The 26,353-nt window shown below is 42.9% G+C and overlaps 4 protein-coding genes across 10 annotated transcripts in view; all 4 read left to right on the top strand.

The window, feature by feature from the left end:
* Positions 1–851: 851 nt before the first annotated feature.
* LOC105905075 lies at positions 852–8,206 on the top strand. Of its 4 annotated transcripts, none has more exons than XM_031579933.2 (13): positions 852–946; positions 2,048–2,163; positions 2,256–2,568; positions 2,882–3,074; positions 3,245–3,509; positions 3,602–3,905; positions 4,641–4,839; positions 5,278–5,446; positions 6,116–6,425; positions 6,911–7,126; positions 7,255–7,378; positions 7,626–7,695; positions 7,780–8,206. In XM_031579933.2, the coding sequence occupies exons 2-13, from the start codon at positions 2,049–2,051 to the stop codon at positions 8,103–8,105; spliced, it is 2,604 nt and encodes an 867-aa protein (XP_031435793.1). In that variant the 5' UTR covers positions 852–946; position 2,048; the 3' UTR covers positions 8,106–8,206. The 4 variants fall into 4 exon arrangements, with proteins under 4 accessions (XP_031435793.1, XP_031435795.1, XP_031435792.1 ...); XM_031579935.2 differs by having other exon boundaries at positions 861–946; positions 1,991–2,163; XM_031579932.2 differs by lacking the exon at positions 852–946 and adding an exon at positions 954–1,194.
* A 2,866-nt stretch (positions 8,207–11,072) lies between these two features.
* LOC116223421 lies at positions 11,073–12,529 on the top strand. Its single transcript, XM_031579936.2, has 4 exons — positions 11,073–11,123; positions 11,294–11,546; positions 11,642–11,990; positions 12,307–12,529. Exons 1-4 carry the CDS (start codon positions 11,103–11,105, stop codon positions 12,512–12,514), a joined length of 831 nt encoding a protein of 276 aa, XP_031435796.1. The 5' UTR covers positions 11,073–11,102; the 3' UTR covers positions 12,515–12,529.
* A 138-nt stretch (positions 12,530–12,667) lies between these two features.
* Positions 12,668–22,339, top strand: LOC105905041. Its single transcript, XM_031579931.1, has 12 exons — positions 12,668–12,922; positions 13,018–13,366; positions 13,689–13,881; positions 14,052–14,304; positions 14,394–14,697; positions 15,679–15,871; positions 15,958–16,126; positions 20,516–20,813; positions 21,029–21,244; positions 21,374–21,497; positions 21,735–21,804; positions 21,893–22,339. Exons 1-12 carry the CDS (start codon positions 12,739–12,741, stop codon positions 22,216–22,218), a joined length of 2,679 nt encoding a protein of 892 aa, XP_031435791.1. The 5' UTR covers positions 12,668–12,738; the 3' UTR covers positions 22,219–22,339.
* A 1,114-nt stretch (positions 22,340–23,453) lies between these two features.
* heatr5a (HEAT repeat containing 5a) overlaps positions 23,454–26,353 on the top strand; it is a 29,872-nt gene continuing 26,972 nt past the window's right edge. For 2 of the 4 annotated variants that reach the window (XM_031579921.2, XM_031579924.2), the window contains exons 1-3: positions 23,454–23,677; positions 25,431–25,670; positions 25,962–26,173. In XM_031579921.2, the coding sequence (XP_031435781.1) occupies positions 25,545–25,670; positions 25,962–26,173 (338 nt within the window). In that variant the 5' untranslated portion in view covers positions 23,454–23,677; positions 25,431–25,544. Of the gene's footprint in view, positions 23,678–23,911; positions 23,937–24,001; positions 24,098–25,430; positions 25,671–25,961; positions 26,174–26,353 lie in introns of those variants that run through there. The other 2 variants (XM_031579923.2, XM_031579922.2) reach the window with 2 other exon arrangements.

The raw sequence follows: 26,353 nt of genomic DNA on the forward strand, positions 1-26,353 counted from the left end.
TCTAAGGTCCTGCCCTCAACTCTCTCCAATGGAAAGCGGACTGACATACCTATCAGTTAGAAAGCCTAGCAAGACTTATTATTGGTTGGCAGTGTTGTTGAAGTATGTAAGTTTTATGCAGTAAAGCTAATGTCTCATTATATCTCACCTGTTAAAAAAACAGTTCTAATTTTTTTTTGGGAAAAGCTTAAAAAAAGATTGTCTCTGACTAAAGTTCAAGTCCTTTGGCTATAGTCACCTTCAAATGACCCTATGTAATTTACCCATTGGTTATTTCAGAGACGTTTGGCTTGTGAGGTGTGGCTACAGATTTGTGGAACCACGAACAGCTTTTTATTTGATGATTGGCTATCTTTATCCACATTTGCAAACAAATCATTAGATTACAAATACCCAGTAATCAAGTAACGATAACATATCAAGTTCATGGTTTCATATTATATATATCATGTTATTTAAAAAAAATTATACTTAATTTCTGAGTTGTTTAATGTGTTTTGTTTATTTATTTTGTCTGTTTTGTTTTGTTATGGTTTGTTTATTTATTGTTCTGTATTATGTAGCCTCAATCAGTGCATTGCTGCAAAAGAGCCCTGTGCTTCAATCAATTTACCCTGAATAAACAATGATGATGACGATCAGTTACCACCGATTGTCTGCCGACAGACAACTCTCCAATATTTTTTATTTGGACTGCAGTGCCCATTTTAAACGCGTGCTCTCAGTGTTATATATTGGTTCTTTAAACAAGTGAGTTTTTATTTTATTCATTTTTTAACCAAAATAACGAACGAGATTAACAGAATATTTTTTGAGTCCGCGGTCCAAACTCCAGTACAGGAGGTGGCAGCACCGGGCAACTATATTGGTGTAACAACAGATGAAGAAATATGTGGAAAGTGGAAGTGGTTGACTACTGTTTGCTGTGGTTATCTTAAACTCAAAGGTACTTTACAAGTTTCGCTTGACCATGGAAGACGAAAGCTGTAATTGTAGTATAATTGTGCTAATGGCCCAGTGATTACTGAAGTTTTTTCACAGCAGCATTTTCTCTTAAATGTATTTGTTTTTGAAGCTTAGATCGTCACTACCCGATCCTAGTCGCTACCCGATCCTAGTCGCGCATGCTCAGACACAAATGGTTTACGGCAGGAGGCTCATCATCAACATATGGAGCATGTCTTAATGCATAATGTGGGTTTATTTAACGTAATATTTAATAATGTTGTAAACGGTTTATAGCATAAGGCTCAACGTCAACATATGGGGCTTGTCTTAACGCATAATGTGGGTATATTTAATGTAATATTTATACCTTTCACTCTTTTAAAGTTAATTGGCACAGACTATTTGAGCAGTCTTTTTACTGCTGTTGTGCTGTACAGCGTACATACCCCTAAAAATGTAACTGGGGATAGACAGTGTGATCCTCCACCTCATATTTTTAGTCCATAGTGACACCATCTCTCTCGTTTTTAAGTAAACGGTAATGTTTCGGTAAAACTGTCTGTCTTCGCTGTCTTCCATGATTGAAACCATAGACATATATAGATATAAATGTCTATTGTTGAAACTGGCAATCTGTTTTAAAGTGCCGCATGTGCGACTAGGACTGGGTAGCGACTAGGATCGGGTAGTGACACCTTGTTAATTTTACCGGCATTTATGTCCCGTGTTTTGCCAAATACTGTTACCGGGATATAGGTTAACGGCTATATGCCTATGACAGATTCAAATTAGGATTTGAAACATCGCTATGATAACAAAATAATAACAAAATAATAACAAAATAACACATTTGCCACATAGTAAGAATGGCAAATTGATTATTACCTCAAGTTCAGTAATATATTTACATTAGATATAAACTCAGGCCTAATTAATCGGATCTGTTTGGTAAGGGTAGGCCTATTGGATGGATTATATTATTTAACTCACAGTGTTTTAGGCCGTATTTGTATGTATTTTTTACTTTCTTGTGGCCTTTCAGAGGTTCAGGGTATAATTTCTGGGAATGATGGATTGCAGTCTGTTCCACCTTCTATAGGATGAATTTCCAGTATTTTGACGATGTGGAACATTATGTACGCTTTGGAACTCACAGACAAGACCAACAGCACCCCAGGCGTATAAGAACAGCAAGTAAACATTTTTTCTTGAAAGGTAGGGAGGTAATTTTATAACATCATTGTGATCCAACATGATTCAGTCAGCGGTGTACAAATGTGCATCCTTCACCTCCTTACTTCTTCTAGATGACGGTCTTTGGCATTTTGATGACCAACGGCAACGCAAAGTCCTACGCAGCCCAGAAGAAGTGAAGTGTGTGCTCAAACAATACCACAATGAGAAGAGCCACAAGAATAGGACGCTGACTATCAAACAGGTTACAGGACTTTTCTACTGGGGTTCCATGAGGAAAGATATAAACAAATGGGTTGACAACTGTGAAAGATGCCGTCAAAAATATTGCTATTCCCAAAACAAAACGCCAAAGCACTGCATTTGCTACGGATGTGAAAGTAGCATGGTATCAAACAGTGAAGACGAGAGCCTGACCTTTCACAGGTGAGTTTTGTTGGAGCTGGGCCTTTTTAGTAGTTTTCACGAATTGTCTGAGAATTGCATGTCGTATAGGGTAGCACATTAGGATAAAAGCCAATGTTGAGTATCAGGTTCATTTACTGTATAAGTATATATAATTCTTAATTTTGTGATTTTGTTTCCTTTGTTGTCAGACATATTTGGATTTTTTAGTATGTCAGCACATGTGGAAGGCTATCAGGGTTTTTATAAATAACACACGCATGCAGTACAACTCAGGGAACTGCTTCTTGGAGTATTCTGCAAGCTTCGTCACCCTTATCTTCTCTGCTATCAGGTTCCCCAAAAGTGATTACGAGAGATTCAAGCTTTGGATCTCCTATACCAAACGGGATTCATGGTCTCTAACCAAAAGATCTTTCCTGTGCTCCAAGCACTTCACAGAGGACTGCTTTGATCACTCAGGAGAGAGTGTATCTCTCAAACCCGATGCAGTCCCCACTGTGGCAATGGCCTCAGACATTAAACAGGTAACCAACAAATAAATATCAATTTGTATATGTTGTCATTTTGCTCAGAGTTCCAATCCCCTTTTGAAGGCCTTTTTATCAGTAGAACGTGGCATTGAACCGTAATACTTTTTCAGTAATTCCAGAAGAGGTTTGGTTATTGAAATGGTTGCCTTTATTAACTTGAACAGGAGAGCAATGAAGATGACGCTGACCCTTCCCAAGACCTGACAGAAGATCATATAGAGCATCCGTATGCGATGGATTCAGAGAGGGCGGAGTTGGGGGGTTTGGGCGATCTAGTGTGGGAAAATGACCCAAACAGCAGAAAGGATCCTGCTTTCTCCAGGTATGATGCAGTGGAGAGGTACTTGAGGACAGGGACATTTTTAAAGGAGTGGTTGCCGGACATGAAGAATTATGTCAGAGGGGCCTCAAAGCGCTTCTGTCTGGAAGGTAATATGAGTCGCATTCAATTACACTTGCAGCATCACATAACCTATTTTCCCGTCTCTCATAACTCATAACTCCAATTCCGTCCTGTCCAGGTGATGTTCTGTATTACTGCCGAAGAACCAGACGCTGTAGAGTACTTCGAAGTCGAGCGCAGGTCAATGCGGTGTTGAGGGAACATCACGATAACCAAGGTCATTACGGCACAAAGCGATGCATTACCACCATCGCTGAGAGATACTACTGGGGAACTATGATGGGGGACACTGAACTGTGGGTTGGCAACTGTCAACTCTGCCTGAATAGGGATGAAACATCCCAGAAGTTTCACTGCTCTGTGAAGGGCTGCAACAATCAAAATGGGCCGGTGGAGAGAAGTCTGGGCCTGACCTTTCATCGGTAAGGGAGCGTCCATCCACACGGCAGTGGGCTCTCACATCCCTGCTACTTCCATCTAACACAGGTCTGCTTATATGATCTGATCAAACACATCCAAAGTCAAATCTCATAGTACTCACACAAATGGCACAAGTTTATTTTTATTGTGTTTTACATCGTCTGAGCACACAAGAAGACAGTCAGATCATATAGTATTTACATGCTGAAACATTCAAGGAAGGATCCATATTCTGTGCGGTGGGTTTGAAAGAAATATTGGGAGACAGCTGGGTTTTTGCACTGTCATCCTGGATGTAGAGGAGCGTTCAATGTATGAGATTATAAGAAATCTTAACTAAGACTCTGGGCGTAATATGAAACGGTTTAGGGATGTTTAATGTTATACCTTGTGATCAGAAATAGCCGTATGAAAGCATAAGTGTGTACTGAATGCTGTTGTTTATAACCGTAAAGGGATTCTGGCCTTAGACAAGAAAGTTAAGAATTGAATAAGAACCTCCCACATTGAATGAGACCATTGGTCAATGTAAGGATCAATCCACCCGATCAAAGACTATGTATTGCCCGGAGTTCAGTGTAAGTCTGAAAACAGCGTATGATTCACTGTAGCCAGCCGTAATCTGTAGCGTGTTATGTCTATCCATATTGCTGGACCCGGGTAGACACAGTTTCACTGATTCAGTTTTCTTTCTGTAGATCGTCCCTCTCATAATTGCTTTTTGTGTCTATCAACAGGTTTCCTCTTAATGACCCCGAGAGGCTCAAGTGGAGCCAGTGGATAAAAAACACACACATAAGCACGTGGTCTCCACACACCAGATCAAGGGTCTGCTCCAATCATTTCACCGAAGACTGCTTTGAGCGCGTGGCCAAGGAAAAGCAGCTGAAAGCTGATGCTGTTCCCACCCTGTTACTTGGCCAGCCTCGGCTAGAGGTACGACAACGGGAGCAGTAAGCATAGCTATGTTTAAGTTAGACTTGAGTATTTGGCAGACACTTTTGTCCAAAGTGACTTCGAAAAAGAGCAATAATAGAACAATAATAACATTATTTGTAATGAAATTAAACATTATGCATAATGAAACAACAACAATAATAATAATAGTAATTACTGTATCAAATGCCAAAATGCCCCAAACTATGAATATATTCAAAACTGTACGGCTGTAACATATAAACTAGCAGGACAGGTGAGTTTTTAAATGCTTCTTGATTATGCACCTCACGTGTTACCACACCGCTAAGGTACCACGAGAAAAAAGAGTCTTGACTGTGATCTCCTGCTGTGGAGACGTTAGGGTTTCTCCTAGCTTCAGCTAATCTTGTCTGGAAATGTCACATACCACAAATTAGTTTTTCTCTCCTCATACAGGGAACACAAGGATCAGATGCAGAAAATAACTTGGAAAATAACCAGCGCACCTTTTTCTCAAAATATGAAGCTGTGCACAAATACTTGAGCGAAGGCGCCTATCCTCAAGGTTTGAATGGTGTGGAGAAAAATACACTGCGGAGACTCTGTAAAAGATTTGCTCTACATGGTAAGCCTGTAAAATGAATTCAGCATTTGGGGCCCTAGTTTTGATGGCGAAAACAGCTGGCGGACACAGCAGCGTATGTGCAGTTATTGTGTTTATGTTGATGAATGTTTATGTTGATGAATTTGAAGAACAAAGAAGAGAGCCTGCCTGCCAGGATATGTGTTAATCTTGAGGACATCAAATATCGATGACTTAACCCACAGGTTTGCTCCTGCTTCCTTGCTAGTACAGAAATATGTAGGCATAATTCCCTTCCAATAAAGGGAATGTGATCGTTTTTGCCAGATTGATGAATCAGACTTGGGCAGTTAGGGTTTGTGATTGGCACATTCAAACGGTCCATGTCGGAGAAGAATATATCATCAAGCATTTAACCAATATTCACGCATTTAACCAATATTCACGCCAATATTGAAGGTCAGATTTATTGCTGGATTTTAAGACGACCGCACGGGCGGAATAGGCCGCTTCCACCAGCCATTCTACCATCAAACTAGAGCCCTTGTGTTCAATGATGAAGCTATTGGTCATTAGGACATTTTTAGCAAATTGAATGACATTTTACATGGTCTGTCTCAAATGCGACTCACTGATATTTTTTAAGGTCTTATCACTTAAAATCTTAATTACTTTTAGATGTTTTTCACATCTGCCTTCTATGTTCTTCAGATGATGTGCTTTTTTTCGCCACAAACCACAACCGACGCAGAGTGGTCAGGAACAAAGAGGATGTCCAGGCCACCCTCACGGCGTACCACAATGAGATGAACCACCTGGACGTGGACAAGTGCATCACGCTCATCTCTAAGCACTTCCACTGGGGCTCGCTGAAGGCCGATGTCCGGTGTTGGATCCAGAGGTGCGAGGAGTGCTCTGCTGCCCGTGCACCTGCCCCACAGCCCGCCCCACAGCCCTGTGCCAGTCCAGACAGTCTAGAATGCGATGACCATGAATATTTCAGCCAGACCCAGGCTTCAAGGTGAGCGCTGATCACACAAGTTCTTCAGTTGAAAGTGTTTTTTGATCATTTCCTTTCAGAAGTTTTTAAAGACCTTAACCAATTAATAGGGAAGTCATTACAACTCAGTAGCTGCATTTCCATCCAACTTTTTCACATATTTAAAGCTCATTCATAATAATTTTGCAAAAGGAAACGAGACCCCATTCCAGATTGTCCATCCTTGTCCACTATTTACTGTTACTGACGTACTCCAGCCCTTCAAAGGAGCCGGGCAGAGTAATCTGGCCCTCCTAAGAAAAGATTTGGGGACCTAAACCATAACACAGGATTGATTACCAATACACAGAAAACTTAAGAAATAATAAAATATGCCTGTAGGTGAGGCTTGTGCTGTTATGCTTCCTGACCGCGTATTGCTGTTTTGTTGTAGCTATGTACAATCACTTACTATTCAGTGCTTGTATACATGTAGTCACTATACAGAGCTGTTTTTCTTCTCAAAGTCCGTCAGGCACAGACACGGCCAGCTCAACAGCTGGGGACGTGAAACGAGTCAAGGCTGTTGCTCAGGCAGAGCCAGTGGAATCAGTTCACTTGGGCTCTGGCACATCTGGGTATCATGCTGTTAAGAGAAGTGCTCCTCTGGATAGCGCCGGACTTCCGCCAAAGAAGCGTAGAAAAGATGGAGATGTGCTCCCCATGTCCAGCGCCTTACAGAAGTATGTACCACTCAGATTTCTTCTATGGATATTTAATGAGATGGTGGCCGTAGAAATTACAGACACCACATCTCTGTTCCAAGTACATACTGTACAGTCAGTTGGTCTTTAATCTTTTTATTCTGTAGTTCACAGGTCCATTTGGATAAGGGTTTGCCAGTGCTGGACAGGATGGAACCTTTGCGTGCAAGGACAGTTTTGCAACAGTGCTCACAAGCAATAATTAAAATACATAATGCAAGTTACAAAAGGGTAAGATATTTTGCATGAGGGTAGTTTTCTCTTTTCTGCGGCTGTTTATTCCTTATTTACATACTGTCTTTATTGATGTTTTTATTGATGCAGATGACAGTGTTGAACAGACAGACCTCTCTTCTAAAAGCTTTCCCAATGCATCACTTAAAAGTTTAAAAAGTCTCAACAAAGCAGGTCTTATCACCTTCAAAAATATAACGTGTTGTTATTTACATCATGTCATATGTAATGTGCTGTTTTATAGATTGATGCTGGCTTAGTGATATATTTGAGTTTTTTCCAAGAAGCCACAGAGGATATTATCCCAAAGATGGGTGAGTACAAAATATCAGTTTAGTGCCAAAAATGACTCAGATATACAAACAGCATACAGACCTGTGGGCTCTCTTTCTCAACAGTGAGGACCTTGCTGGGGGCCAAGTTGTTCCATGTCGGAGGAGGAGAACCCTCATCTGTGCTGGATCTTCCTGGGAGTGTTCTCATAGTTCCACAAGACTCGCTAACAGGAACACTGAAAAACTGCAAGTTTCAGTATTTGCAGAGAATTGATGCCTTGAATGGACAGCGGCTTTACAAGAACTTTGTGTCCCAGTGTGAGAGAGCTTTGGCATCTTCCAAAAGGAGTGTGGAAGCCAAATGTATTGTCAAGTATGGGGTTTACGGTCAGAAACAGACAGTTAACATCAGTTCAGATGAGCCACTCACTCATGTTGTGGAATTCTAGAAACACTTGTCGTTCAGAAGTTGTATGTGCACAGAAATGCTTGTGTGGAATATTCGGTGTGTTATATGTGAAAATCAAATAATAAATCTGATGGTACAGTGTTTGCTTTTATGTATTTACATTCAAGAACCATGGACTGAACCTCTGACATGCATTTGCCCTAGTGAAAAAATACTCTTGGGGTAAGCATGTACTGGTTTCGACCTTCTAGTTTGAGGGGATGCTGCTTCCGGACAGCGGTTTTCAAATAGTGCCACAGAGTCTCAATAGAATTAAGATCAGGGCTTTGACTTTGCCATTCCAGAACATTCACCTTTCTGTTTTTGAGCCGCTGCATTGGTCATTGTCCTGTTTAAAGATTCAGTTGGCGTCGCCTCCAATGATGATGTCATCGACGATGACTGAGCAGGGGTAACCCGCAAACAACTGTTCCATGGAGTGCTGAAATACCTCGCTTGCAGAATTTATGCCGAAGGGCATCCTCAGGAATCTGTAGCGCCCGAATGGCGTGCTGAATGTGGTCAGCAACGACGATTTCTTGTCAAGGCGTATGTGCCAGAAAGAATTCTTTGCATCCAAGACAGAAAACACTGTTGCCCCAGACATTTGCGCTGCCACCTCTTTAACGCTGCGCATTGGGTGGTGGGGTATTTTCAGTGCGGTGTTGAGGTCTTTTGGGTTGAGGCATAGTCTGATTTCTCACTTGTCCTTCTTATGTGCTGCTACCATGGACGACACCCAGTCAGTTGGTTCTGTGACTGGTGTTATGACACCTATGCTTTGCATGCGTTCCAGTTCGGATTTAACTCTTTCTTGCATTGCGACAGGGATACGGTGAGCTGGGCGGACCATGGGCTATATGCTGGGATCCAAGGTCATGGAGTATGTGACTGGAAGTTCTCCTAACTCCATGCTGAACAGGTCTTTGAACTGTGTGAATACCTGTGAGCTGAAATCTGTGTTGCTCTCCATGCTGACCTGGTGAACGTCAGGACTCATCTTCACAACTCCCATGTCCATACATGCACGAAATCCTAGCAGTGGTTGTACCGCTCTGTCCACAATGAAACAAGGCTGGCAACCCTCTTCTGCTGTACAAGCTGTTTGCCACTGTTCAGTCTTTTGAATGTGTCAAGTGACATCACATTGCATTTGGCTCCTGTGTCAACTTTCATCTCAGTGGGCTTGCCGTATGTGCATTGTGACATATCCTTCATCCTTTTCATTAGCTTTTAGGTTCACATGGTCGACACAACTTTCTACCTCAACGCCATCCACATAGAATGTTCCCTCTTCAGATGACTCTTCATCTATTGCCACCTCAGTTACAGTATGTCTGACCGCATTTAACCAAATTATCTACACCATGAACAGCTTTTTATTTGATGATTGGCTATCTTTATCCACATCCACACAAATACCCAGTAGCCTAATCAAGTAGCCTAATCATAACATATAAAGTAATCGAGTTCATGGTTTCATACAGGCTAATTTCTGTATTGATGACCGTCACACCACACCAAGATGCTGTCGGTAGAAGATGGGTGGTAAGCAGACGTTTGGTGATAACGGGAGGTTTTTCGTTAAGTAGGGGTCAATGAAGTTATACGGCTAAATTAACGGAATTGTTAATCGACAATCGTTGGTAACCAGAAGTAATTCTAGTATCTGATTGGTTAAGAGTGGTCAGGTGACTGGTCTTAACCAATCAGAGACCAGTTACCACCAATTGTCTGTCGACAGAGACAACGATTTGGACTGCAGTGCCCATTTTAAACGCTTGCTCTCAGTGTTATATATTGGTTCTTTAAACAAGAGACAAGAGTTTTTATCTTATTTACATTTTTAACAAAATAACGAACGAAATTAACAGAATATTTCTTGAGTCCGCGGTCCACACTCCAGTACAGGGGGTGGCAGTACGGGGCAACTATATTGGTGTAACAACGATGAAGAAATATATGGCAAGCGGAAGTGGTTGACTACTGTTTTGGCCGCGGTTCGCTTAAACTCAAAGGTACTGGTACTTTACAAGTTTCGTTTGACCATATAAGACGAAAGCTGTCAAGGATAATTGTGCTAATGGCCCAGTGATCACTGACTTTTCACAGCCGCATTTTCTCTTAAATGTATTTGTTCTTGAGGAAAAGATCCTTGTTAATCTTACCGACATTTATGTCCCGTGTTTTGCCAAATGCTGTTACCAGGCTAAATGCTTCTCATCGCCCATGAACATGATATAGGTTAACGACTATAAGCCTATGAGAGATTCATATTAGGATTTGAAACATGGCTATGATAACAAAATAATAACAAAGTAACACATTGGCCACATAGTAAGATTGCCAAACTGATTATTACCTCAAGTTCAGTAATATATTTACATTATTAAATATATGTAAACTCAGGCATAATAATTCGGATCTGTTTGGTAAGGATATCTGTATTGGATGGATTATATTGTTGTAACTCCCAGTGATTAAGGCAGTAGTCTTTTAACTGTATTTGTATGGCTTTTTGAGTTTCTTGAGGCCTTTCAGAGGTTCAGGGGATAATCTCCGGGCATGATGGACTGTAAGAGCAGTCTATTCCACCTTCTACAGGATGTATTTCCAGCATTATAACGATGTTGAACAATATTTACGCTTTGGAACTCACAGACAAGACCATCAGAACCAAAGCCATATAAGAAGAGCAAGTGTGCATTTTTTCTTGAAAGGTAGGGAGGTAATTTTATAACATCGTTGTGATCCAACATGATTCAGTCAGCGGTGTACAAATGTGCATCCTTCACCTCCTTACTTCTTCTAGATGACGGTCTTTGGCATTTTGATGGCCAACGGCAACGCAAAGTCCTACGCAGCCCGGAAGAAGTGAAGTGTGTGCTCAAACAATACCAAAAGATCTTTCCTGTGCTCCAAGCACTTCACAGAGGACTGCTTTGATCACTCAGGAGGGAGTGTATCTCTCAAATCCGATGCAGTCGCCACTGTGGCAATGGCATCAGACATTCAACAGGTAACCAACAAATAAACATCAATTTGGATATGTTGTCATTTTGCTCAGAGTTCCAATCCCCTTTTGAAGGCCTTTTTATCAGTAGAACGTGGCATTGAACCGTAATACTTTTTCAGTAATTCCAGAAGAGGTTTGGTTATTGAAATGTTTGCCTTCATTAACTTGAACAGGAGAGCAATGAAGATGACGCTGACCCTTCCCAAGACCTGACAGAAGATCATATAGAGCATCCGTATGCGATGGATTCAGAGAGGGCGGAGATGAGGGGTTTGGGGGAAAATGACCCAAACAGCAGGAAGGATCTTGCTTTCTCTAGGTATGATGAAGTGGAGAGGTTCTTGAGGACAGGGACATTTTCAGAGGAGTTGATGCAGGACATGAAGCAATATGTCAGAAGAGCCTCAAAGCACTACTGTCTGGAAGGTAATCTAAGTCGCATTCAATTACATTTGCAGCATCACATAACCTATTTTTGTCTTTGCCTACCCCACTCATAACTCCAATTCCGTCCTGTCCAGGTGATGTTCTGTACTACTGTGGAGGAAATGGACTGGATGACGGTCTTCGGCATTTTGATGGCCAACGGCAACGCAAAGTCGTACGCAGCCCGGAAGAAGTGAAGTGTGTGCTCAAACAATACCACAATGAGAAGAGCCACAAGAATAGGACGGTGACTCTCAAAGAAGTGACAGGACTTTTCTACTGGGGTTCCATGGCAAAAGATGTAAACAAATGGATTGACAACTGTGAAGAATGTCAGATCCGTCCAAAATATTGCTCTTCCCAAAAGTCAAATTACTGCATTTGCTACGGATGTGAGAGTAGCCTGGTATCAAACAGTGAAGACGAGAGCCTGACCTTTCACAGGTGAGTTTTGTTGGAGCTGGGCCTTTTTAGTTTAGAATTGTCTGAGAATTGCATGTTGTATAGGGTAGCACATTAGGATAAAAGCCAATGTGGAGTATCAGGTTTTGTTACTGTATAAGTTGTAATTCTTAATTTTGTGATTTTGTTTCCTTTGCTGTCAGGGGGCACTCAGACATATTTGGATTTTTTTAGTATGTCAGCACATGTGGAAGGCTATCAGGGGTTTTATAAGTAACACACGCATGCAGTACAACTCAGGGAACTGCTTCTAGGAATATTCTGCAAGCTTCGTCACCCTTATCTTCTCTGCTATCAGGTTCCCCAAAAGTGATGACGAGAGATTCAAGCTTTGGATCTCCTATACCAAACGGGATCCATTGTCTCTAACCCAAACATCTGTCCTGTGCTCCAAGCACTTCACAGAGGACTGCTTTGATCACTCAGGAGAGAGTGTATCTTTCAAACCCGATGCAGTCCCCACTGTGGCAATGGCATCAGACATTCAACAGGTAACCAACAAATAAACATCAATTTGGATATGTTGTCATTTTGCTCAGAGTTCCAATCCCCTTTTGAAGGCCTTTTTATCAGTAGAACGTGGCATTGAACCGTAATACTTTTTCAGTAAATCCAGAAGAGGTTTGGTCATTGAAATGTTTGCCTTTATTAACTTGAACAGGAGAGCAATGAAGATGATGCTGACCCTTCCCAAGACCTGACAGAAGATCATATAGAGCATCCGTATGCGATGGATTCAGAGAGGGCGGAGATGAGGGGTTTGGGGGAAAATGACCCAAACAGCAGGAAGGATCTTGCTTTCTCTAGGTATGATGAAGTGGAGAGGTTCTTGAGGACAGGGACATTTTCAGATGAGTTGATGCAGGACATGAAGCACTATGTCAGAAGAGCCTCAAAGCACTACTGTCTGGAAGGTAATCTAAGTCGCATTCAATTACATTTGCAGCATCACATAACCTATTTTTGTCTTTGCCTACCCCACTCATAACTCCAATTCCGTCCTGTCCAGGTGATGTTCTGTACTACTGTGGAGGAACTGGACTGGATGACGGTCTTCGGCATTTTGATGGCCAACGGCAACGTAAAGTCCTACGCAGCCCGGAAGAAGTGAAGTGTGTGCTCAAACAATACCACAATGAGAAGAGCCACAAGAATAGGACGGTGACTCTCAAAGAAGTGACAGGACTTTTCTACTGGGGTTCCATGGCAAAAGATGTAAACAAATGGATTGACAACTGTGAAGAATGTCAGATCCGTCCAAAATATTGTTCTTCCCAAAAGTCAAATTACTGCATTTGCTATGGATGTGAGAGTAGCCTGGTATCAAACAGTGAAGACGAGAGCCTGACCTTTCACAGGTGAGTTTTGTTGGAGCTGGGCCTTTTTAGTAGTTTTCACGAATTGTCTGAGAATTGCATGTTGTATAGGGTAGCACATTAGGATAAAAGCCAATGTGGAGTATCAGGTTATGTTACTGTATAAGTTGTAATTCTTAATTTTGTGATTTTGTTTCCTTTGCTGTCAGGGGGCACTCAGACATATTTGGATTTTTTTAGTATGTCAGCACATGTGGAAGGCTATCAGGGGTTTTATAAGTAACACACGCATGCAGTACAACTCAGGGAACTGCTTCTAGGAATATTCTGCAAGCTTCGTCACCCTTATCTTCTCTGCTATCAGGTTCCCCAAAAGTGATGACGAGAGATTCAAGCTTTGGATCTCCTATACCAAACGGGATCCATGGTCTTTGACCAAAACATCTGTCCTGTGCTCCAAGCACTTCACAGAGGACTGCTTTGATCACTCGGGAGGGAGTGTATCTCTCAAACCCGATGCAGTCCCCACTGTGGCAATGGCATCAGACATTCAACAGGTAACCAACAAATAAACATCAATTTGGATATGTTGTCATTTTGCTCAGAGTTCCAATCCCCTTTTGAAGGCCTTTTTATCAGTAGAACGTGGTGTTGAACCGTAATACTTTTTCAGTAATTCCATAAGAGGTTTGGTTATTGAAATGTTTGCCTTCATTAACTTGAACAGGAGAGCAATGAAGATGACGCTGACCCTTCCCAAGACCTGACAGAAGATCATATAGAGCATCCGTACGCGATGGATTCAGAGAGGGCGGAGTTGAGGGGTTTGGGGGAAAATGACCCAAACAGTAGGAAGGATCTTGCTTTCTCTAGGTATGATGCAGTGGAGAGGTTCTTGAGGACAGGGACATTTTCAAAGGAGTTGATGCAGGACATGAGACACTATGTCAGAAGAGCCTCAAAGCACTACTGTCTGGAAGGTAATCTAAGTCGCATTCAATTACACTTGCAGCATCACATAACCTATTTTCCCGTCTCCTACTCATAACTTCAATTCCGTCCTGTCCAGGTGATGTTCTGTACTACTGCAGAGGAACTGGACTCCGAAGAGTGCTTCGAAGTCGAGCGCATGTCAATACGGTGTTGAGGGAACATCACGATAACCAAGGTCATTACGGCACACAACGATGCATAAGCAACATCACTGAGAAGTTCTACTGGGGATCACTGAAAAGGGACACTGAACTGTGGGTTGGCAACTGTCAACTCTGCCTGAATATGGATGAAACATCCCAGAATTTCCACTGCTCTGTGAAGGGCTGCAACACTCAAAATGGGCCGGTGGAGAGAAGTCTGGGCCTGACCTTTCATCGGTAAGGGGGCGTCCATCCACACGGCAGTGGGCCCTCACATCCCGGCTACTAGTTAAATTAAATGACACATAGTTGTGGTGCCAATACTACTAGACATTTCAAAGTTGTTGTATGAGGGATAGGGCATCTCAAGCAAAAATACTGTTGTACAGAAGAATTGCACATCGCCACACACATTTGTGATAGTAACAAAGTTATGTCTCTGGTAGTAACGATTTAGTTGGCAAACAGCTTTTAGTAGTGTGTTACTAAGCCCAATTACAGGCACCCAATAAGAAAACAAATGTATTCCTGTGTGTAGGCTGCACCCGAGTATTAATTGCAGGGCTGCAGACATTTTACAAAAACAATGTATGTACTGCAGTGAATAGTCATGAAATTATGGTAGTCATATTAATGCCATTTGATGTCTCAAGATTTATTTTTTTTGGATTTTGCAAGCTGATTTATCAGGAAATACAGAATAGACATATAGACTTCATGGTAGACTTTATTTGGGTCATGCACTGTTATAGATTCATGATGTAAGCCAAGGTGTAATTTTTTTAGACAAATTCAATGTTTAATAGGGGAAAGCCGTAGTGCTGTGTCAGTGTCCCACACCAAGCACGGATCTAGTGCCCTGAGAACCTAGGCTCGTGTCTGGGGTCATTTCTCAAGCCCCTTCCCCATCTCTCTCTACTAAGCCCAAAAATCAAATGTTTTTTAGTATGCAAAGTCTGTCACAACTAAATGTCTGTATGGTATTTCTTTTACATCTGAATACTTTTCATATTGACTGACTTATCAGAGGGTAGAGAATACTTGAAAGCATTAGATGGAATTAGGTGTGAGCATGTCATGTAAGGAACCTCAGGCTGTATTATTCACTGTAGCCATTAGCAATCTGAAGCTAACCCATAACATCAGTCTTTATTGCTACCTTTCATTGATTCGGGCTTGTTTCTGTAGATCATCCCCTCATGTTACATTTATCAACAGGTTTCCTTTCGATGACCCCGAGAGGCTCAGCCAGTGGATCAAAAACACACACAGAAGCATGTGGTCTCCACCCACTAGATCAGTGGTCTGCTCCAATCATTTCACTGAAGACTGCTTTGAGCTTGTAGGCAGGGAAAAGCTGCTAAAGTGTCATGCTGTTCCCACCTTGTTACTTGGCCATTCTCGTATAGAGGTATGATGAGAAGGAGTAGATAGCATGCCGCTAATCTCGTCTGGAAATATCACATACCACATATTTGTTTTTGTCTCTTCATTCAGGGAGCACAGGGCTCAGATGCGGAAAATAACTTGGAAAATGCTCAGTGCACCTTTTTCTCAAAATATGACGCTGTGCACAAATACTTGAGCGAAGGCGCCTATCCTCAAGGCTTAAATGGTGTGGAGAGAAATACAATGAGGAGACTCTGTCAACGATTTGCTGTACATGGTAAGTGTATTCAAAAGGTGGTATATTAATTAGGGATGGGAATATTGGTGATATTGGTTGGTGGAGCAGCAGTTCTCTGTGGAGCTTGGAGGAGACGCAGGCGAGGGAAGTGCGCTGGAGCGCTGGTTAGACTGCGAGAGCGGGGGTTCCGAACTCCGCTCCCCTCGTTACATCTGGCAAATGTCCGCTCTCTGCCCAACAAAATGGACGAACTGCTGCTCCTCAACAAAATAAACAGGGATATATCAGGATCTTCCGCCCTGTGTTTCACTGAAACATGGCTTGGTGAGTACATCCCTGACAGCATCCTCCATCTGCCGGGCTTCCAACTCCACCGCGCGGACCGCGTTAAGGAATTAACGGGGAAAACAAGGGGAGGAGGAATCTGCTTTTATATCAATGAAAGTTGGTGTACAGATGCCACAGTGCTATGGGAAATATGTAGCCTGGATGCCAGACGAACTTAGCCACGCCCACAAATTATTTGGTCGGGAAGTTCGGTCTGGTGTCGCTCCGTTGGGGAGAAATTATCTCCTCACAAAAATCTGTGAGGAGATATAGACCAATCAAATTGTCAGGGCGGGCTTAATACGATGATGGACAGATGATCAACCCTAACGTAATCAACCACGTCACCAAAGAGCTTTTGGGGTGAATTCGTTTTCAACAAACATGGCTGCCGTTGGAGAGCTGAAATGTGGAAATTCGAGTCTGTTTTAGAAGACATTGACAGCACATTCATTTTGAAAGAGGAACAGAGAAACGCGATCAAGGCATTTGTCGATCGAAAATATGTTTTTGCCGTCCTTCCTACGGGATCCGGTAAAAGTTTAATGTATCAGCTGGCCCCATGGTCTACGTTATGGTCATACTACGTTGCTCTGATTGGTTGTAGGCCTATCCAATTGAGCGAAGAGGCCTTTTTTTTCCTAGTTCGGTTGAAACACGCCCCATAATCACAGCCCAACGGAGCGGTCTCAGACTCATATTCTGACTAGAATTATGAGTATGACATCGTCAGGCTAGGAAATATGCACTCCTCACCTAGAATCCATATTCATTAACTGCAAGCCATTTTATTCACCGCGGGAGTTTTCCTCTTTCATTCTGGTCGGTGTCTACATACCACCTCAAGCCTGCGTTAGCGAGGCACTACGGCACCTGGCTGACCAGATAACCAGCACGGAGCGAAAATACCCAGACTCTCTTCTGATTATACTTGGGAATTTCAACCAAGCAAAACTCAGCCGCGAACTTCCGAAATACAGGTAGCACATTAAGTGTCCCACCAGGGACAAAAACACACTCGACCATTGCTACACAACATTGAAGAATGCATACCGCTCTGTTTCGCGTGCAGCTTTGGGACTCTCCGATCACTTTCTGGTTCATCTCCTCCCAAGCTACAGGCAGAAACTTAAATCTGCAAAGCCTGTGGTGAAAACTGTGAGGAAATGGACCAACGAGTCAAAGCTGGAGCTACAGGCCTGCTTTGACTGCACTGACTGGAGTGTTTTTGAGGCTGCATCTACATCACTAGACGAACTCACTGACACTGTGACGTCATACATTAGTTTCTGTGAAGACATGTGTGTGTACCCACCAAAACGTACTGCATCTTTAAAAACAATAAACCGTGGTTCACAGCAAAGCTCAAGCAGCTTCCTCAAGCCAAAGAGGAGGCCTTCATGAGTGGGGACAGGATCCTGTACAACCAGGCCAGAAACACATTGACTAAGGAGATCTGAGTAGCAAAGAGAAGCTACTCTGAAAAGCTAAAAAACAGGTTTTCAGCTAACGACCCTGCGTCAGTGTGGAGAGGTCTGCAAGACATCACCAACTACAGGAAATCCTCCCCCAACTCCATAGAGAACCCTCAACTGGCTGACGACCTGAATGTGTTTTAGTGCAGGTTTGATCACCCCACATTCACACCCCTCACCCGCTCCAACTCAGACTTCACACAATCATCTGCACCCCCTGTTATCACCTCCCCTGACTCCCCACCGGCATTGACGGTCTGTGAAGAGGATGTGTACCAGCTCTTTCAGAGACAGAAGACAAGGAAGGCAGCAGGCCCAGACGGTGTGTCACCCTCCTGCCTGAAAGCCTGCGCTGATCAGCTGGCCCCCATCTTCACACGGATCTTCAACAGATCTCTGGAGCTGTGTGAAGTCCCCTCCTGCTTCAAACGCTCCACCATCATCCCGGTTCCCAAGAAATCCTCTATCACTGGACTGTATGACTACAGGCCCGTCGCCCTGACATCTGTGGTCATGAAATCCTTTGAGAGACTGGTATTGACCCATCTGAAGGGCATCACAGGCCGGCTGGACCCTCTGCGGTTTGCCTACAGAGCAAACAGGTCAGTGGATGATGCAGTCAACATGGGGCTGCACTACATCCTGCAACACCTCGACTCCCCAGGGACCTATGCAAGGATGCTGTTCGTGGACTTCAGCTCGGCGTTCAACACCATCATTCCAGAAGTCCTCCTCACCAAACTCACCCAGCTCACTGTGCCTGCCTCCACCTGTCAGTGGATCACAAACTTCCTGATAGACAGGAAGCAGCAGGTGAGGCTGGGTGAAACAACATCCAGCACCCGGTCTGTCAGCACTGGTGCACCTCAGGGATGCGTGCTCTCCCCACTGCTCTTCTCCCTCTACACAAACGACTGCACCTCAGGAGACCCATCTAGTAAACTCCTAAAATTTGCAGACGACACATCAGTCATCGGCCTCATCCGTGATGATGATGAGTCTGCATATAGGCGGGAAGTTGAACAGCTGGTCCTGTGGTGCGGTCGCAACAACCTAGAGCTGAACACGCTTAAAACCGTGGAGATGACAGTGGACTTCAGGAGGAGCCCCCCAGCACTGCCCCCCCTCACCATACTCAACAATACTGTGTTGGCTGTGGAATCCTTCAGGTTTCTGGGATCCACAATCTCCCGGAACCTGAAGTGGGAACACAACATCAACAGCTTAGGAAGTAGAAGCTGCCTCAGGATCTGCTGATCATGTTCTACACCGCAGTCATAGAGTCTGTTCTGTGCACTTCAATCACTGTCTGGTTTGGATCGGCCACAAAACTGGACAAGAACAGACTCCAACGGACAGTCAGGTCTGCAGAAAAGATAAAATTATTCAAACTCCTCCCCTCTGGTAGACGCTACAGATCACTGTTCGCCAAAACCTCCAGACACAAAAACAGTTTCTTCCCTCTCGCCGTCTCACTACTGAACAACTAACCCACTGTAGCATATATATTTATATTTATATATTTATCCCTGCACTTCTCGCACTCTCCACTTCTTCTTTGCACTACTGTTGTGCAACATTTCACAGCTACTGTATATAGCCATTCCGCCTTGTACATACTTTCTTAAACTCCTTAGTCCATTGCACTGTTGCACTGTTTGTTTGTTTGTATTGTATTGTGTTGTATATTTTGTGTAAGCACACTGAGAGTCACTTTACCAAGTCAAATTCCTTGTTTGTGCAAACTTACTTGGCCAATAAAACCTGATTCTGAATCGATTGCTTGTAATCTTAGCCAAAGCATCGTTTCCGGTATCGATGCCAGTGCCGTTGCGAATGCGCGATGAGGTCACATGTACGCAGCTTTGTTTTGTTTATACCGCAGCCAACATGGCGTCTAGGCAAAAGCGTTCGAAAGTGTGGCTATATTTCACGCAAAAAGATCACCTCAGGTCCACTTGCAAGTTTTGCAGAACGTCTATTTCGACAAAGGGGGGAAATACTTCCAATATGCGGAAACATTTGTCCACTAAGCATGCAAGAACTTTGCAGAAATGTCACGTTTTCGATGCGCTACGGAATGACGATAACGTTAATGAATCTCAACAAGGCAACAGTAGCGAGGCTAACGTTAGCGTTTCATCTGTTAATATCGAAGGTAAACTTCTCCAGACCCTGTCTATTGTGTTAGTGCCATTTGTTTCATTGTGTAAACCAGCTTTCACTATATGAATAATCTCCATTCCCATTTTGAAAGTTTGTAGTCCTATTTTTTTTTTTTTTTAAATATGTAAATGTACATACATATGTATCTGCTCTGCATCATCTATTCAGATAATATTATATAAAAGAAAATGAATGTTAATAAACCCGTTTGTACTATCCCTTGCCCAATGAGAATCGATAAGGAATCTGATTGCTAAAATCCCACCTAGTATTAATTGTGGGAACTATTTCTTTTTGGCACATTTGTAGCTAAGAATTGAATTTAGCATGGTCTATCTCATATGTACAGTACCTGTTTCACTGGTGTTGAGGAAGATATGAATGATCATTTACTTTAAAATTTAACAGAGAGAAAAACAACCCTTCTATGTTTTTCACATCTGCCTTCTATGTTCTTCAGATGGTGTACTTTTTTTCACCACAAACCACAACCGACGCAGAGTGGTCAGGAACAAAGAGGATGTCCAGGCCACCCTTACGGCATACCACAATGAGATGAACCACCTGGACGTGGACAAGTGCATCACGCTCATCTCCAAGCACTTCCACTGGGGCTCGCTGAGGGCCGATGTCCGATGTTGGATCCAGAGGTGTGAGGAGTGCTCTGCTGCCCGTGCGCCTGCCCCACAGCCCTGTGCCAGTCCAGCCAGTCTAGAATGCGATGACCATGAATATTTCAGCCAGACCCAGGCTTCAAGGTGAGCGCTGAACGCACAAGGTGTTTATAGCGCTTAGAAGCGTTTTGCTGAATATCATTCAGGAGTCGCTTTCAGGAACATAGCATATTAGTAAGGAAGCCACTATTGACCTTTGCTTTTATGCTTCGTGACCACTGTTTTGTTGTAGCTACATAAAATCACTTACTGCTCAGAAACTTAATACATTCAGTACAATGATGTTTTTGTTCTCCAAGTCCTTTAGCCACAGACACGGCCAGCTCAACAGCTGGGGACGTGGAACGAGTCAAGGCTGTTGCCCAGGCAGAGGAAGTGGAATCAGTTCACTTGGGCTCTGGCACATCTGGGTATCATGCTGTTAAGAGAAGTGCTCCTCTGGATAGCGCCGGACTTCCGCCAAACAAGCTTAAAAAAGATGGAGATGTGCTCCCCATGTCCAGCGCCTTACAGAAGTATGTACCACTCAGATTTCTTCTATGGATATTTAATGAGATGGTGGCCGTAGAAATTACAGACACCACATCTCTGTTCCAAGTACATACTGTACAGTCAGTTGGTCTTTAATCTTTTTGATTCTGTAGTTCCCAGGTCCATTTGGATAAGGGTTTGCCAGTGCTGGACAGGATGGAACCTTTGCGTGCAAGGACAGTTTTGCAACAGTGCTCACAAGCAATAATTCAAATACATAATGCAAGTTACAAAAGGGTAAGATATTTGGCATGAGGGTAGTTTTCTCTTTTCTGCGGCTGTTTATTCCTTATTTACATAGTCTTTATTGATGCAGATGACAGTGTTGAACAGACTGACAGACCTCTCTTCTAAAAGCTTTCCCAATGCATCACTTAAAAGTTTAAAAAGTCTCAACAAAGCAGGTCTTATCACCTTCAAAAATATAACGTGTTGTTATTTACATTACGTCATATGTAATGTGCTGTTTTATAGATTGATGCTGGCTTAGTGATATATTTGAGTTTTTTCCAAGAAGCCACAGAGGATATTATCCCAAACATGGGTGAGTACGAAATACTATATCAGTTTAGTGCCAAAAATGACTCCGATAACAAACAGCATAAAGACCCTTGGGTTCTCTTTCTCAACAGTGAGAACCTTGCTGGGGGCCAAGTTGTTCCATGTCGGAGGAGGAGAACCCTCATCTGTGCTTGATCTTCCTGGGAGTGTTCTCATAGTTCCACAAGATTCCCTTACAGGAACACTGAAAGACTGCAAGTTTCAGTATTCGCAGGGAATTGATGCCTTGAATGGACAGCGGCTTTACAAGAACTTTGTGTCCCAGTGTGAGAGAGCTTTGGCATCTTCCAAAAGAAGTGTGGAAGCCAAATGCATTGTCAAGTATGGGGCTTACAGTCAGAAACAGACTATTTATCTCAGTTCAGATGAGCCACTCACTCATGTTGTGGAATTCTAGAAACACTTGTCGTTCAGAAGTTCTATTTGTACAGAGATAGTTGACATTTTTCAGTTTCTGAGAACAGCTGGTGTGTACTATGTGTAAATCAGTTAAAATATAATAAAAAAATCTGATTGTACAGTGTTTGCTTAAATGCCATTCATTCAAAAACCATGAAACTAAAATGAATGTTTGCACATGTGTTTTTGTAGTGGAAAAATATTTTGGTTTATATATAATCATTTGGTGTTATGTAAAGATTAACCCTAACCTATATCATTGTTTTGATAATGACATTTGATAATAACATTTTTGTAGGACCATAGTTTTAATCACAAAAATGTTGACACTTTATATGTCGATAGTTTAGCTGTTACATTATGTAAGAGCCAACATTAGATCTTTGCAAAATGGGCATTAGAAATCACTATGTTATGTAACTAGTCTAAAGTTATGACAACAGACAGGTGTGACTGAGCACCTTGTTTAAAAGAAGAAAAAAACAAGATGGGGAAAGCAACTGGATACATTGACATAAAAGCACCTCTGCTCTGACTTAGGTTTCAAGTATCTCAGCAAATGGATTATTCATCAGACAAGCTAATATTATTAGTCCCCTTCTGATTACATGCTGTACGACTATGTAAACCCATTCAACAGACATCTGCACTATTTAATCTGTTCACAAAAATTCCACCTGGTCTTGAGAGAAGCCTATAATTAAGTCTCAATATGAGCTGTTTAGACTACAGAAGAAAAAGTTTACTGTTAGAGAGCAGCAGGTGGCACTATTGCAATTCTACAAGAGCAGTTGTAGCACACAGCACAATCGTCTCCATCCATGCTCCATGAAACCGAATTTAAGAGTTTAGGGGAAAGCGATAAACAAGAGTTGTCTGTTGTGTGAGACTTGGGTCTGTAACAGTGAAGCGTGGAAGTCAAATACACTATCAGACTTAGATTTTGTCGTGGAACAGTCATACGGTGTTTTCCCATTCATGCATTTATAGGTCGAAACGTCACATATTTTTATGTTCTGGAATTTGATGTTTAGTCTGAATTAAGCCCAATAGCCCCCATTACAAATACTCTGGTATTAACTACTATTAACTATTAAACCGTTCCACTGCCTAAATCCAGGCTTAAGTGAGCGATTCCAAAGTTTAAAAATGTCAATGATAGCTAGGGTTTGACTGGTTTGGGTGGATTCTCTATGTGTGTTGTAATAACATTATATTTAATTATACGTTTAACTTGTATTATTGTGATGCATGTTTAGTGAGGACGTAATGACCCGCAATACAAGCACTGGTGGGTGCATCTGCAGGCGACTCTCTTTCCAGTAGCTACCATTGGTAGGTCTCCCTCTGAACAGCAGTAGCCACAGTTATCTAAGCTAGGAAACACACTGGTAATGTACCTCCTTGAACGGAACCACGCTGAGGCAAACGAAAGAGCAAAATATTCTATCTGTCAGGTAACATTTCCTCCTTACTTCATTTCGCATTTTCGTTGAATAGGCAATATAGGCGGAGCACCTAGGATTCGCAGTACTTTGTTTGAATCGGTCTATCTGTCACAAAGCTATGCTATGCTAACTTGCTACATTGCTGTCGTATGGAACATCAACTGTGGATGCGATTCGTTAGCTGGCTAATCTTACCAAACGTCCTCTGCACTTCAACTTGGCTAGCAGCTTAAATATTTACTGTGTTTTCCTTTTGAAGAATTGTTAGGTAACCTAAACACCTCACATGACTCCCCATTTGTAGAGGGTTTCATTCAGTTGGACAAGCCAAACAATTTCGAGATAGCTACTGACATCTTGAATCTAAACTGGTTGCTAGCTGTATTTTCTAGCCGTTAACGTTGTGCATGAACGTTTCTCAAGAGTAACGTAAGTTACACTTGTTTGCAAGTGGAAACAAAATACCTGAAGATAGCTATCGCTAATAACTCGTTAACTTTAGCCTTGGTTATGAAAATTATTCTTAACCTTTCTAACAGGAGTGGTTTTGTGTTTCAGGACTAACGTTTCAAAGCCAACACAACATCAATTCAAAGAGTTAACGTTAGCTGGCTATCTATGCTAGGATGTTTTAACCTTAACTTATTTGCTCTTCTATAGTTATTGATGGGTTAATCTCCTTTTGCGTAACAAGGAAAGTTGTTTTTGCATTAGTCGTACCAAATAAAACGTGTTTTTAGTGGCTTGGTAAGTTGTCAACAAGTTAACGTTAGCTGGCATAGTTAGAGTCGTTCGCAAAATGATGGGGAAAAAAAGTTTGGTGCTAAAAAGTCACTTTATAGCAAGGTCATACCATGACGTTACAGGCTTGCTTTACATGCATTAGGTGACTTAGCAACCTTATCTTCATACTTTATCTATTTGTCGAGGTCCAGTATTGAAAGACCTGATGCCAGCTGACTTTATCTAATTTTCTTTTTTGCCGTTTCGTGTTGTTTTAAATAATACTGATCCGAAGCTGAAACTTAGCCTGTAAAAGTTCGTTTCGTCACTGAAGGATCAATGAATGGCTGATGAAATGTCTCCGTGGCACTTTGGCTGCTGCTGACAACGCAAATTGTTGACGAATGTTCTCTACAACTAAAGCTTTAGGGCTCGCTGTCAAAGCTAAGCCCATTTATAGTCGTTTGATCTTAAAAGCAGATGACCAGACAAGCAGCTTTTTGATAAGTCTACTCTATTGTCAGTAGAGAATGCCGTCAGCTGTAGAGTGTGTTTATGTGAACGGCTTGACTGATCCTGTTTAGAACTTGAGGGATCCAATTGAGTTCCCCCCCTGATCAAGCTACAGCAAAACTTTACAGACAGTACCAAGCCCCCGCAGTGCAGACTGAATTATTCATAGCCCCTATCGTCTCATATGAGCTTCACAAAGTGACTGAATTTCCTGTCTCTCAGCTTAAAGGGAGGAACTGCATCTTTGATCCGTTGAGCTGTTTGGTTTCGTTGGCTGTTAAGTGTAGTAACGGCTGGGACAGAGTCGGGACAAAGTCCCACACGATTTAGATCACACTCTCTTCCTTACTTTTTCGGCCTTCTAAATGTTTTTGGTTCACATCTTCATAGTGTGAAACGCCATAAAATGCTGTGCCCTCACGTCTAAATTTAGATCATTGAAGTTTCTGTCCTTAGATGTACATATCAGTCTGTTTCTTTCTTCCCCTGCCTCACATGTTTCTGTCTGTGTTTGTCTGCGTGTCAGATTTTGGAGGAGATGGTGATGGGAGCAGACAGCACCTGGCTGCCCTGAGAGAGGCAGCGTTTGCCCTGGACTTCCCCACCCAAGCCAGAGGCGGAGGCAGGAGGAGGTTTCAGGATGGAGCAGGCCCAAACGCTGCTCCTCAACGAGGAGGCCTGCGGCCAGCTTGGGGAGCACCAGCGTGCTGAGTTTGTGTACGAGTGGCTGCGCTTCCTCAAGAAGCTGCTTCCCACCACAGACCGGGTAAGTGGCCTTGTGGATACCCGCATCTCTCTTCCCCACACACAGAGGACCGTTTGTCACGCTGTCTGGATGTAGAGACGGGCTGCTGGGAAGACATCCCACAAACAGATGGCTCTGTCTGCCAGTGATGTGTCTCACTCTTCAGCATCCAGCGTTCTGCCGCTCTCTCACACTGACTGTATTGTGTGTGTGTGTGTGTGTGTGTGTGTGTGTGTGCTTGCGCGCACGCTCATGCTCTCTCTCTCTCTCTCTCTCTCTCTCTCTCTCTCTCTCTCTCTTGCTTGCTTGCAGGCGGACGTGAAACAGAAGCAGAAGCGTCTGGTGGAGCAGCTCCAGGGCGTGTTGACGGGCTCCCCGGGCCCCCCCACGCGCCGGCTGTTAGCCCAGTGCTTGGCTCTGGTGTACCGCTACGGAGACTCGCTTAGCGCGCCGCTGGCCTTGGACCGCTGCAGCGACATCATCCGCAGCAAGGACGACTCGCCCAGTGCACTGCCTACCCGCCTGTGAGTGATGCCAGTCAAGATTGAGAAGCACCAGCACGCTTTTATAAATCAGAATACTTTTGTGCATATGTAGATTCTAAGGTTTGTGCGTGCGCAATATTTTAGGATGGAATCTGTTTTCTAAATGAGGCTCGATGTGTGCCAAACTATCCCGGGTGTGTGCACCGCGGTGTGCCTTTC

This window comes from Clupea harengus, chromosome 14, assembly GCF_900700415.2.
Source record: "Clupea harengus chromosome 14, Ch_v2.0.2, whole genome shotgun sequence".
NCBI classification, from domain to species: domain Eukaryota; kingdom Metazoa; phylum Chordata; class Actinopteri; order Clupeiformes; family Clupeidae; genus Clupea; species Clupea harengus.